This window comes from Symphalangus syndactylus, chromosome 5 (genome assembly GCF_028878055.3).
Source record: "Symphalangus syndactylus isolate Jambi chromosome 5, NHGRI_mSymSyn1-v2.1_pri, whole genome shotgun sequence".
NCBI classification, from domain to species: Eukaryota; Metazoa; Chordata; class Mammalia; order Primates; family Hylobatidae; genus Symphalangus; species Symphalangus syndactylus.
The window spans coordinates 24,888,458-24,902,289 of NC_072427.2; the positions used below are offsets into that span (position 1 = coordinate 24,888,458).

Here is a 13,832-nt window from a genome sequence, read left to right on the forward strand (position 1 = left end):
AATTGATGGTAAAATTCTTCCTTTCTATTCTCTTCATCTTTTCATCCTGGCCCAACCTACCATGGCCCTGCTCATTTCTGTTGACTTACCAGCTATTCACTTTGCTGAGGGATCTAGAAACCTCTGGGAATTTCTATCTTCATTTAGCTACTGGAGCCGGAATCCTAATTCAGATTTTACCCTGCTCAGGTTTTCACCATTGTACCCCCAGCAACTAGCTCAATGCCCAGCACAAAGCAAGGGCTCAACAGATGCTCAGGGAATGAATGAGTGATTGAAGGAGGGGGAGGCAGGAGCTGGACTGCAAGGTCACCGTGGACTGTGTCTTCCCAATGGCTGATTACCTGGCAGAGATGATCGAGAGGAAGGGCCGCTTGTCCTTGGCAGAGGCCTCGGTGGTTTTGACTCCGTTGTCTATGATCATGCCAGCCTGCAGGGAAGAGACATTCAGGGACACATTAGCTTCTACTGTGGGCAGCAGGCATCTCACACTCAGCCTCACTGCATATTTCTGAATGCTCTGGGAAAACCAGCTCTGTTCTCAGGCTGCATCAACAGAAGTAGAGGATCTACAGTAAGGGAGGTGAACATGCTGCCCTATTCTGCATTGCTCAGACCAAATCTGGAATATTTGACCTCTTTGAGGAGCAGATGTGGAAACTGAGGTCTAGAGAGGTTATGTATCTCGTCCAAGGCCACATAGCAAAGTCCATGTGCAGAACCCACACTGTTTTGGATAGTTATTAGCCCAGGCCCCAAGTCAGGAACAACAGGTGTACACTCTTAGGAAATTTATCTGCTGTGATTTAAAGGAAATGCTGAACCTAAGTCCCATCTTTACCTTGGGCGGGGGTCACTGACCTTCCCACAGTCTCATTTTAGCTCCTGCCTGTCTTGAAGAGAGAATCTGGCTTTCTTGTTTGACTCCAAATATGTCTGCTTTGTCAGCCATGGGATAGGGAGAAATCGAGGCAGCTGAGTGATGCTGCCCAGGGAGGCCACCATTCAGTCTTCATTCCTGTCTGGATTCTCTTGGCCTCTTGTGAATGCTCAAACTCAGATTTCTCTTCTTTGGATAACTGGAGGGCACTGTGGCCATTTCATTCTCCCTCTGGCTTATAATTCAGCAGTGGTGATGTGAGTCAGATGACATGGGGTTGACTCGCAGCTCTACTCCCACTAACTATGACTGGGCAAGTCCCTTCACCTCTTTAGCCTCAGTCATATCATCTGCAAAATGGGCTAGTCACACCTATGTCGCAGGATGGTTATGAGGACCCCATAAGAGAAGCCCAGGTGAAGCCTTCTGGAATAGGTGCCTCTCACTGTGGATGTGGAGTCAAGGCTTACTGGGCATGAACACCAAGGACGGGATCTCCTCCTTGGCTTAAACAATTGAATCAATCCAGCTGGAGGTTCCTCTTCACTCCTTCCCTCCCTGCCTCAGAGAATGAGACCTGCTACCTTCCTCAAGGCCCATCCCCACCCGCACCCATGAGCCCTTGCATGCCTGCTTGTTAGAAACCATTCACCTGCATGCACTCTTCCCCTTTCCAGCCTCTCCACCCCTGCTAGGTTCTATGTGGCCCACCTCCCTGCTCATGGAAGGCTTCCCAAAGGGTGAGTGTGGGGGGTTTCTCGACAAGCAGCCAACACATTCTCTCCACTGTTCCCCCTGCCACCAACAGCAATATGCCTCCTGCACCTGCCTCTGTGTGGAGACAGCTCTCTGAGGGCCATGTCAGCCTCAGAAATGCCCTCTCTGATACCCTGCGCACTAATTCTCTTCTGTCAAGATGAGACTGTTGTCCTCCACACCTCTGCTTACTGCCCCATGACACTACCCTCTTTCCTAGTTCCTGGGATATGACAACTGCCTGGGGACTCTTCTTCTCTTTCTGCCACCCCACCCTGCAACTGCTCACCCCTTGCCCCACCCCATCTCCTAGGTGTAAGCACAGGTCTCTTCTGAGACTGCATCTCTTCCTTTTGGTCTTCTGTCTGGTTGGGCTTTTTAAAAATCTTTTTACTTTTTGCCTCTGAATGTATTGTTCCCTTTGAGGAACGTCAGTTTTTCTTCATCAGTACCATTAGGGATTGGACCAGAACACCAGCCTAGGCATTTGGGAGTCTGTCTGTGCACTGCCCTGGCATCCTTGAGACCACCTCTGCCCCAACAAACAGCGTCTCTGGTCTCAGCCATGCTTCAAGCTCCAATCCCATGCCCCATGACTCTGGTCTTGACTGCTGTCCTTACTGGGAGGTCCTTGACAGACTCGAGATCCAGTCATCTTGGTATGCCCTCTGTCCCCCAGTGCCTAGCTTGGTGCTGGACACAACAGCAGGTGCTTAGGAGATGTTGATGAGCAAATGAAGATGACTGAGGACTTTGTGTCCCACCTGCCCACTTAGCACTGTGTGGATGCAGCAACCCATTCATTTCCCAAGAAACAAGACAAGAGGGAACAGCAGAGAGGATGCCAATGCTGCCTCCACCTTCCTTCAGAACCACGTCTTGATTTCCTTCAGCTTATGGATCAGGCCTAATTTTTCATAGTTGAGACTACATCCAGCCCTGCCAAGTGAATTGCAAACCAAATTCAAGTGCCCAGCTCAGGGGCCACCAAGAGAAGCTCTCCCCCCGTCAGCATGAGTGAAGGCACAACTTGCTCCTTTTGGCTCTGGCCATATTCTCCGTCCATGCCCGTGCAGGAACCACCACAGGAGATTTGTGTGAAGAATGTGGCCAATGGCCTGGGAGGCCTCGCGAGGCTGCTCCATTTTCTTCGAGACCAGCATTAAGAATGCAGTTGTTCCCAGCTGTCGCCAACTGGCTGTCCCAGCCCTAATCATCTGCAGGCCTGGGAAGGGGACCGAGAGGCTGGCCAGAGAGGCGCAGCCTGGAAAGACTCACCCGGTAATTGGAATGTGCTCGGTTGTTATAGAATTTTCCCAGTGGAATGTGCTCTGAATAACCTGGGGAGTACATTCCCTCGGAGGGGCCCGTTGGTACGTGGTGAAAAATAAACCAAAATCCAGTTTCCTGTTGGGGAAGGACACAAGGGAAAAGCCACAGCGTTCAGCCCCAGAGAGCTCCTGGGCAAGGTGGCCACACGGCCCATGCCGGAGGTGGGTCTAGCACCCAGTGCCATCACCCACAGGAGCCCTCGATGCCCACCCCCAACACACCTCCATGTGGTCCAGTCTGGAGGGAAAACAGTGAAAAGTAGAGCCCACCGTGACAGTTAAAGCCGTTGATGGGCTCCTACTCTATCAGACATGGCTCAGAACTGCTGCGTTTCAATTACTGCAGGGCTTAAACTCTTCCTGACACACAATGGGGGGATTTCATGAGTGTTCTCTGCTTTCCCCTTCATTCTACAGATAAGGAAGCTAAGTTCCAGGTCAAGGTCAGGGTCCCATGGAAGGCCAGCAGCATGGACGGGTGGGTGAGAGCAGGGCCGTGTGGATGGAATGCTGTGTTGCCACCCTGGGCGCCACCTCCCAGCTATGTGTGCCCCTGGGCATGTCAGCACTCCTAGCCTTAGCTTCCTTCCCCGTCAGATGCGGAAAATAGTAGTACCTACGTCACTGAGTTCTTACAAAAATCAAATTATGTGAGCCCAAAACACTGATGTGTCAGGTACCATTCTAAGCTAAAATCATGGCATTCTAATGATTTATTATACATAAAGTGTTCAGTGTTCACTAACTATAGTCACCAGTATTATGAAGTGACAGGGCTGTCCTTTAAAACCAAGTCCAAAGAACGCCCCCTGCCCCACCACCCCCAGTCTGTTGTTTTCCTCTTCACTGCAGCTAAGCCTGTCTGCATGGATATCTGGGCTTGGGGCTTAGAGCACACATGTTTCAAGGTAAGCCTCAGCTGTCTCCCTAACTCCAGCCCCCACCCTCACTTTCTGCCAAAGAAGGGATATTTCTGCTCACCTCAGATCCTGCAGCGGCACAGTTGATGAGGTTGTTGTTGGGATTGGCCATCCAGAAGGTGGACACAGCACTGCAGGGGGAGCAGAGATACCTGAGGTCAGATAAAAGGCCACCAGGGGTCATCCTGCCACATGGCGGGTGCAGGCTGGGCACTCTGATATTGGCCTGAGAGTCTCCTATCAGAGATCTGAGAAATCATTGACTTGTTGATCTGAAACCCAGTTTTCTGATTAAAGTGTGGTGCTAGTTTAAGCACTTAAAATATTCAGAAATTAAAAAGAGCATGCGTCTTGAAAATAGAAGCAGTGTGCAAGTGATGTCTGAGATTGGCTCTAAAATACATGTAGGTCAGAAGAACCCAGGAAAGTAGCCCTTTCTAAGGGAGGGGCCCTGTACTCGGAAGGCTGGCTGCACAGAGAGCTCTCACCCCGTTTCTCTTCCTCTCTCTCTCTAATATCTAGAAAAGTGTCCATGTGGTCGGGGCCTCTGGCAGCTGAGGTGGCAGCCACTTCTCATCAAAGAGCACTGTGTGGATCAGGAGAAGCCCCGCAGATGAGAACAGGGATCCTCTTTGGACAAGAAAAATGCACATGAGGCAAACTGAGAAGGGAGAAGGGAGAAGGGAGAAGACCCCCTCCCTCCCGCCTGCCTTGCAGGAAGCTGGAGCTGTAGGTGGTCAAGGGCTGTGAGGCCCAAGCTGCTCAGAGCCCCGAGTGCAGAAGTTTGGTGCTGGGCTGAGCTGAGTGAACACATGCTCACACACGTACACCCCTTCCCCCCAGCATACAGAGCCGGTCCAGGCACTTACTTGCAGTCTTGCCTGGGCTTGGGGATGTACCCCGGATAGGAGTCCTCTGTGATCATCTTGCACATCTTGCTGTCACGGTCCGAGGGGAGGAGGGTTCCAGACTTGACAAGGAGGCCAAGACAGTGGTCAAAAGTGTTGCGTTCCTCTGGCCCATCTTCCGTGAAGAAGCAATGGCCCAAAGAGTTATAGCCCACAACGTCCTTGATCTGCAGGGGTCAAGACAGGGATGTTTCACCAAGCATCCAGTTATTCATGTGCTCATTCCTGCATTCAGCAAACACTAAATAGCCTCATGTGCTCATTCATTCATTCAACAAACACTAAATAGTCTCAGCCGTACACCAGGCCCTGGGAGGAGCACTGGAGGTTTGGAGATGAATATGACACAAGTGATAGGCCTGGGGAAAGTGGGACAAGGGGTGGGATGGGGACTTCTTTTTTTCGAGATGGAGTCTCACTCTGTCGCCCAGGCTGGAGTGCAGTGGCGCAATCTTGGCGCACTGCAACCTCCGCTTCCAGGGTTCAAGCGATTCTCCTGCCTCAGCCTCCCAAGTAGCTGGGACTATAGGCACATGCCCCCACGCCCAGCTAATTTTTTGTGTGTTTTTAGTAGAGACCAGGTTTCACAATGATGGCCAGGCTGGTCTCAATCTCCTGACCTCGTGATCCGCCCACCTTGGGCTCCCAAAGTGCTGGGATTACAGGTGTGAGCCACTGTGCCATGCCAGGGATGGTGACTTTTAAAAGTCCTTTCCAGCTGGAGGAGTTGGGGGTGGTGAGGCTCTATAGGGTAGGAAAGGGGGCAAGATATCATACGTGAGAAGGTGAATCCAAGAGGAGGCCATGGGCTGGGCCACGTGTACCCACTCTGATGGAGCACACAGCTGAGTGCCCTGCGTACAAGGACTTGCCATGGAGGGACTCCACAGAGGAGATCTCACTGAGTAAGGGTGGATGAGGGAACTTCATCTAGGAGCAGCACCTGAGCTGGAGCAGGTGTGCTTTTTATTAAGACCAATATTGATGCTCCTTATTGTACCCTCATTCAGAAATCCAAGCCAGCTTGTTAGCCCAAGACGCACATCAAGCCACGTTTGCAACGCCTGGGTTCAGAACTAGAAAGGGCTGCAAACTCCAGCTCTTTGGTTTCCTTCTTGGAATCACATAGTTAGTGGGGAAAGCAGAAAGAACATTTGCATGGATATTGAGATACCAGGGATGCAGTTTCAGCAGCACATCCAAGCAGCGGGGGGGTCTTAGACAAGCCTCCTATCTTCTCTTCAGTCACTTTTTTTTCCACCGCAAAAATGAAGGACTTGAACTCCATGATCTCTGAAGCCCCTTCTGGGTCTGAATCTCTAAACTTATCAGTCTCAGAACTCAGGTCTTCAGAGGGCCTGTAGCCTGGGCCCTACCCCCCTGTCCAATCCCAGACTCTGTTCCCAAGCATAACTGGCAAACAGATACCCTGCTTCTGCTCAGACACTCCAGAGAGATGCTCACTTCCTTGCAAGGTGGCCTGTTCCACAATGGGGCGATGGCAAGAAAAACCTCACTTATCTTACACTCTTCATCCCCACCCCTGGGTACACACTGCCCGATGATGTCATCCACCAAGGGAGTTCCTGATTCCCAATGACATCAATTCAACCCATGCCTATTCAGTACCTGCCACCATGCCAAGCACTGGAAAATCCACATACCAACCAGTAACAATCCTCCACCTCCCACACCTGGCACTGTGAACATTTCGAGAGGCTGTCCCGTGCATTGCAGGATGTTTAGCAGCCTCCCTGGCCTCTACCTACTAGATGCCAGGAAAACCTCTTCAGCTGTGACAACCAAGACTGTCTCCAGACATTCGTTGCCAAATATTCCATTGGGTAGGAGGGAGGAAGGGTGACAGAATCATCCCTGATTGAGAGGCCCTGATGTAGACATCACAGTTCCTTCCAGTTTTTTTTTTTTTTTTTTTTTTTTTTTTTTTTTGAGACAAGGTCTGGCTCTGTTGCCCAGGCTGGAGTGCAGTGGCATAATCTCGGCTCACTGCAACCTCTGCCTCCTGAGCTCAAACCATTCTCCCACCTCAGCCCTCACCAGGGCGCTGGGACTACAAGTGTGCACCACCACAAATGACTAATTTTTGTATTTTTGGCAAAGATGGGCTTTCACCATGTTGCCCAGGCTGGTCTCAAACTCCTGGGCTCAAGCAATCCTTCTGCCTTGGCCTCCCAAAGTGCTAGAATTACAGGCATGAGCCACTGCACCTGGCCCAGGGTCTTTCATATGATAGCCACCTACTCCGCAACTCCCAGGCAGCCATTCTTTAAAAGCATCCTCAAACCACACTCCATATCCCAGCACTGGACTGGCCTCTTACACCTTTCAGTCTGGCTGAAATCTCACACCATCCTCTATTCAATTTTAATTTTTTTAAGAGATGAGGAAAACGAGACTCAGAGAAGGCAAGTGATTTGCCAAAGGTCACATGAGCCATATGTACAAGGTCAAGGCGGGAAGCATGGTTTTCTGTGTCCATCACTCCATAAGGGACAGCCCAACGTACAAGTAGCTCTGTTCCAGGCAAGCTGTCTGTTCTTCTGAATAAACATCCTTCCCTTCATCTTTAGTAACAGGCAAGGGTGTGATCTTGAATCCTATTCACCTGTTTAATAAGTCAGTCAATATCAAGGTCAGCCAATGGGACTGCTTTCCTTTCTCCTATTAAGCCCTAAAAGTTTGTTATAAATAGCCTGGACAGACAAGCATGGGAGAAAAAGGCAAGGAAATGTGGGCTTCCCGAGCTGGCCAGAACATCTGAGGTCAAGTTTAATGCCTTCAGCTCTACAGAGGAGGATGCCAAGGCCCAGAGAAGGGATGTGGAGTGTCCCAGGACGCTCAGCAACCTCATTCTGCAGCTGTGATCAAACTCAGGCCTCTTGCCTCCTGCCTCCTGCCCATAGCTCTTTCTAAATCTTAGGGACCCATTTACCCTGCTGTGTGGATCATACTTTGGGTAGTCTTTCTCTGAATAGAAGTAAATAATGAGTTAGGTATATTCTTATTCTAAAAAATGCCAGAGAAAGAAATTCTCTCCTGAGAGAAAAAGCCTCATTGAAAGGAAGAAAAATGACCACTGTTTATTGGATATTAAATGTTTTTACATGTTGTCTTATTTAAACCTCATCGCAACTACAATTCTATAAGTGACACAGACTTAGAAAGTTGCCCCAAGTCACTTCTTTCGCACGGACCGAATTGGGACTTGATTCCCCATCTGTCTGAGTCCATAACCTGTTAATCAATACTTAACAATGCCAGAAAGAAAAAGACGCTCTCACTTTGGGCTGCATTTCTTTCTTCTCATTAGGAGTGGGGTGAGGATGGCACACAGAATCAAGAGGGAAGCATGATAAGGCCGAGGACAGCCCTGGGGTGGGGGTAGAAGACACAAGTTACTCAGCCACAAACTTGCTGTGTGTGACTTGCCTAAGTGTCCCTTTGTGATGGGATGACGTCTAAAGTTTCTTCCAGCTCTAAAATTCCGGGATTGTTCCTCCTTAGAACATTAACCAGAGTTAAATATTTAAACTGTGACATAGCTTGAGATGATAGATGTAGATAGATGGATAGATGGATAGATAGACATAGATAGATAGATAGATAGATAGCAGATACATAAATAGTAGCTGCATAAACAAACATGCATATAGATTCACAGTGGCCATTCAGTCCCTATGTATGCCAAACAGAAGTAATATGTAAGTTCTCCCCCAATTCTTTTGCACAAATTGTATTTTTCCCTTTGTTCTTCTGGATATCTTCCTACCTGCTGATGGTTGGCAGTCGTGAAAGCAATTCCTGAACACTGTTTTAAGTCTTCAATTGTTGTTAGGTGTGGTCCAGGCATAAGATTATGTAGGAGAAAACTCCTGGGCTCTGCCTGACAAAGAGCTAGAAAGAGCCAGCAGGGACTGCTTCAGTGGCGGGGGAGGGTGTGATCATTTTATTTGGTTTATGGTCTGAACTAGGACACGTTTGAAGTGAAGGAGGTGTGATTAGTAGTTAAGCTGGGACAACAAGTCTAAAATGGACCATTCTGTGCAAATCAGGACGTATCTGTATGTAATGATTTCCACCATCAACCTGTATACAGCAAGTAAAAGAAACTGTGTTTAAAACAAACAAATGCAGACAGAAGTGAACTTTACTTGTTTCTGCCTTCTAGGGTGGGTATGATATGATTTATGTTAATGAGAAACTCGACAAGAAATACAGCCATGTTATAAAGAAGACTGGAATTTCCAATCTTCTGCCATTACTTTTTTAAAAATTTCTTTTTGAACTGCTGAAGATTGCCATAGAGTAGGGTGGTGGGTCATTTGTTTTAGAGTGTCTTAATGAGTTTTTGAATATGCAAATTAAAACTGGGCGGAAGAAAAAAACCCGGACAACCCGATTACTCTGCCTAACAAGGACAGGAATGAGTTTCTAAGGCAGCCCAGGAGAGGTGGGGAGGAGGATGGGAGAATGAGGAGGAGGGGACAAGAACTCAACAACCAGGTTGGGAGTGGGGAGGGAGCAGCCTGGGGGCAAGTATTTGGTCTATAGAGGGACTTGTTAATCCATCTCTTACTGTTGGTTTCGGTGCTGATCTGTAATGTACCCCCTCTCCCTCCCATCTCTTACCCCAATCCACCAGTAAAAGCCCTGGGCCAATGAAACTTTTGGGGAAATCAAGGACAAGAGTCTGAGTTTCATATTTGGGCTCATATGGAAAGGAGAGATTGAAAATGCCTTTGCAACAATTATAAGAGTTAGAAAATTATGACAGTGAAAGAGATCTGACCTAACCAACTCCATCTTGCTTCTAACCTCCAAGCTATCTTTGGTCATTCCTGGGCGCAGGCCAAACTGACTTTGGGAAGAACTTAGCTTATAGTTTAACTTTGAAACAAAAATGGTAACAGCCCCTTCCCAAAACAAACCCCCCGTCTTACGGGGGCGGGGCGGGGGACTAAACTGCTTTTGTAGGACTAACAAATTAGCCACGAGATTAGAAATTATGGTTTAGGAGTCATGCAGCTAGAGGCCACAAGATTCTGAACCTCCCCAACTGCTCCTGGGGACAACATCACTATTGTAAAACCTAAGATTAGTGCTTGAGATATTCTTCAGATCCGGCACTAAATGGATCAGCTAGTGCCTCCCACATTGATAAACTGGCTCATCTGGTCTTGTGGCCCCCACCCAGGAACTGACTCAGCACAAGAGGACAGCTTTGACTCCCTATGATTTCATATCTGACCCCACCAATCAGCACTCCCCCTTTCCGACCCCCTGACCATCAAATTATCCTTAAAAACCCTGATCCCCCAATTTTGGGGGAGACTGATCTGAGTAATAAGAAAACTCCGGTCTCCCATACAGCCAGCTCTGCATGAATTAAACTCTTTATTGCAATTCCCCTGTCTTGATAAATCAGCTCTGTCTAAGTAGCAGGAAAGGTGAGCCTGTTGAGCAGTTCCAAGATGAGAGCAGCTACATGAATCAAGAATTGAGAATATGAATTCAAGAACCTGAAAGAGGGAGGTAACCAGGAAAAACAGAAGCCTCTCCCACAAATCCCAGAGCTTTGAGTCCGGGAGAGAGGGCACTGGATTTCCTGCCAAAGACACATGGGGCTCAGCCATCTTTCATAGAATGCCAGAGGGAGGATGTGTCCCTGGGGCTGGGGCACTTGGGGACTGGCTGCAGTCCATATAGATGGCACCCCTGGATCAGTGCAGGGCACAACCTGCAGGGCCACATGTGGCAGCCTTTTGGGGACATCCTGGTTTCAAGCATCTTGTGGCTATTGGAAGCATCTATGTCAAAGGTAGCACATTTTGAGCAATGCACAAGGAGGAAAAGAAGGAAAGGGCATGGTTTCTTCTCCCATTCTCTGCCTTAAAGAGGGAAGGGAGGAGGAAACAAGCAGAACCCATACTGAAGTCATTTTGTCCTTCCACAAAAGTACTGGAATGGATTCATTTCCTCCACGAAAAACAGGAAGGCGAATCCCCCTATGTCCTGCCTCAGTTCAGAAACACATGTTAAGATGAAGTGGGGGCCCATTTTGCATCCCCCACCGCCACTATCCAGCCTACAGATACTGTGCCATAGAGCCTTCCTTTGAAGGCAGACTGCACCCCACATCTGCCTGCATCCTGCAGCTTTGGCGCTAACCATTGCATTTCAAGAAAGACACCATTGATAATATCAACATAGTGAGAAGCATTTTCCAAACTGTGTTACAGAACACCAGTCTGTGAGATGTGAAGGAGTTTAGGCATCGCTAGGATAACCAAAGCTAAGCATGTATTTTTATTGCAAGCCTTTGCTCTGCTAGCACGCATCATGAATTTCCAAAACAGGGAAAGAAGGCATGTATGCTGTGTTTGCCAAGGTCATTTAACTACAGAGGCCAGTCTCTTTTTGTTTGTTTGGATACTTGCTACTATCTCACAGAACCAGCGATGTTTACACAGAACACAGATACAGAGGCACACAGTGATACTATTTAATAAGTAGTACTATTTAATATCATTGCTGACTATATCACATACATTATCTGGTTTAGTCTTTCTAAAGACCCTTTGAAGTTAGTTCTATCATCATCCTCACTTCACACAGGAAGGAACTGAGTCCCACAAAATTTCCATCAGTCCCCCAAGGCCATACTGGCAGATGAAAACACAGGTCTCTGTGACTCTATGCTCTTTTACCTCAATGTTCTACTGAAGCCCACAATAACTGTTATATCGAGAAAGAGTTAGGAGTTGAATGAAGCAGGAGAGACAGCAGTGGGTTTGCTGAGCTTGGTGGTGACATTTTGAATTACATTGTTGAGAACCATCACCAAGGCTCAGAGAGAGCAAAAGTTGAGAAGGCCACATTTGTGTCAGGACAGGAGTAAGAAGTAGGACTTGGTGGAATTTCAGACCACCCTTCCCAAGAGTTGGTGGTGAAGAAAGGGAAAGAACAAAGGTGGCTGCCCAAGGGGGAATTAGGGATGAGGGAAGCTGTCCTCTGAGGATAAAGGATATCAGAGCCTGTCTACAGGCAGCAGGGAGAGAGGAGCTCACGAGCAAGGGGCTCCCAGGACACTGTAGGATCAACCCAGCGCCAGGCTTTAAGACACTCTTGGCTCTGCACACCTACAAACCCCTCTTTCTCCTGAGCCAGTATCTGCTTGTCTGGAATCTCTTCCTCCTTCAGATCAGGGATGCTGTTAGGAAAAAGGCTTCTGTGATGCTACTGAGTGGCCTCTGCATTCCAAATCAGGATCTCGTCTTTGTCTGTATTTGGCCTTTTTGTCCCATCAGCTAAAAACATCTTTCCAAACATAGTCAGCCGTGAGTAAATCCTTCAAGCCAAAATGAAGGAAGCAAATGTAAAATACTGATGGAGATCATCCAGTTCCCAAGGCAGCATCTCCGAATGTGGAAATCTCTGCCCCAGTGGTGGAGCATTTACAGGGTGAGGTGCCAATCCATAAACCCAATTCCCATGCGGGGGATGGCTCTTGGAGATCTTAGGGAAGGACACTGGAATGTGCTCCGTTACCCTGCTGTCTGTCTGGCTTAAAGAGTTAGAGGCCTGCATTTCATCTAGATTCTAAGCCAGGACAATTTGGTTTTACCTTGGGAAGGCCTCAAGGGCTGCAGACTCCAAATCCTAACTCACCAGCTTGGCCATCAAGCTCAGCCCTGAGTTGAATGAGGCTGGAGTCCTATGTGGCCACCAGGACCAAGCTGTAACTGGTACTTTGGCCACCTAGTGTCTGGACAATGGCCCTCCCAGTTTGGCAGCTGGCATCCCTGAGAGCCAGGCCGGAAGGAGACCTTGGCATACAGGGCAGCAAGGGTCTTCTGGTTCTGAGAGGTTGTCCAAGGCTCTGGCTACAAAAGTCCACCTCCACTCTGGGTACAAGTGACCCACGTGGCTGCTCCAGATACAGCTCCGTGGGCTACCCCTGATCTGCTGCTTTCCCTCTTGCCCCACGTATCTCTCAATCCCCCAGTCTATCTTCATGGACTCACACTCCTGGCTCAAGGCCTGTGCCATCTTTCCCAGCCTCTCCCAGCTCTTCCAGCCCTCCCAGCTCTCCCAGCCTCTCCCAGCTCTCCCAGCTCTCCCAGCCTTTCCCAGCAATCCCAGCCTCTCCCAGCTCTCTGAGCCTTTCCCAGCAATCCCAGCCTCTCCCAGCCTGCAGCCCTGCCGGGATGCTCACTCTCAACACTGCCCTGCTGGGTGTCCTAGAGTGCCCAAGGCCTCTGCCCCTGCCACCAGCCATTCTTGTACCGCTTCCCCCTTTTCGAGTCCATTGCTGCAGCTGAGACCTGGGCTCAGCGCTCTGAGAAAGGTTTGCTATTCCAAAGACAGCCAAAAACATTTCACAGGCATTTTCTAACTGAACCACCCTGAGAGGAAGCCATCACATTCTCCACAGCACATGTGAGGAAACTGAAGACCTGCCTGGTTAAGTAGCTTGCCAGCGGTCACACAGCAAGTGAGTGAGAAAGCACAGCCACACATCCACACTCCAGGGTGTGTGTGTGTGTGTGTGTGTGTGGTGTGTATTTTCCCTGAGATTCACAACAGCTTCCATTCAAACTGCTCCAGATCTGTAATTACAGGCTTCCAGTAATCTTAATATCTTTTTAGTAAAGTTAAATATAGGTGAATTTAAGCTAAATTTATGAACAGAACTTCAACAAAAATGCTTAGAACAAGTAAAGCTCCAAAGACTCAGTGAAGCCTGTTATCTTTCCTAACCAATTCTACATTGTTCTCTTCACCATGTATCCTGACCTCCATCACCACCCTGTGTGAGAAAGGTATGATTGCATCCATTGCACTGGTTCTGCAAATCGCATGAGGGAGCAGGACAGACCTGAAGCCTGCACCCAGGGCAAAGTGTGGGCCACACACTGGGCTCCATGCTTTCCATGTTCTCTGCTTGCTCAATCCTGGAAGCAACCATGTAGGGTAAGCGGTGCCATCCTCTCCATTTTACACAAGCACAGAGCGG

At 48.7% G+C, this 13,832-nt stretch overlaps 1 protein-coding gene across 8 annotated transcripts in view; it reads right to left on the minus strand.

Moving 5' to 3' along the window:
- CEMIP (cell migration inducing hyaluronidase 1) overlaps positions 1 to 13,832 on the minus strand; it is a 179,021-nt gene that overhangs the window by 26,600 nt on the left and 138,589 nt on the right. For 7 of the 8 annotated variants that reach the window (XM_055277471.2, XM_055277473.2, XM_063638629.1 and 4 more), the window contains 4 exons: positions 4,757 to 4,962; positions 3,949 to 4,018; positions 2,915 to 3,043; positions 345 to 430 (listed from right to left, as the gene is read on the minus strand). In XM_055277471.2, the coding sequence (XP_055133446.1) occupies positions 345 to 430; positions 2,915 to 3,043; positions 3,949 to 4,018; positions 4,757 to 4,962 (491 nt within the window). The remainder of the gene's footprint in view (positions 1 to 344; positions 431 to 2,914; positions 3,044 to 3,948; positions 4,019 to 4,756; positions 4,963 to 13,832) is intronic. The other variant, XM_063638631.1, reaches the window with a different exon arrangement.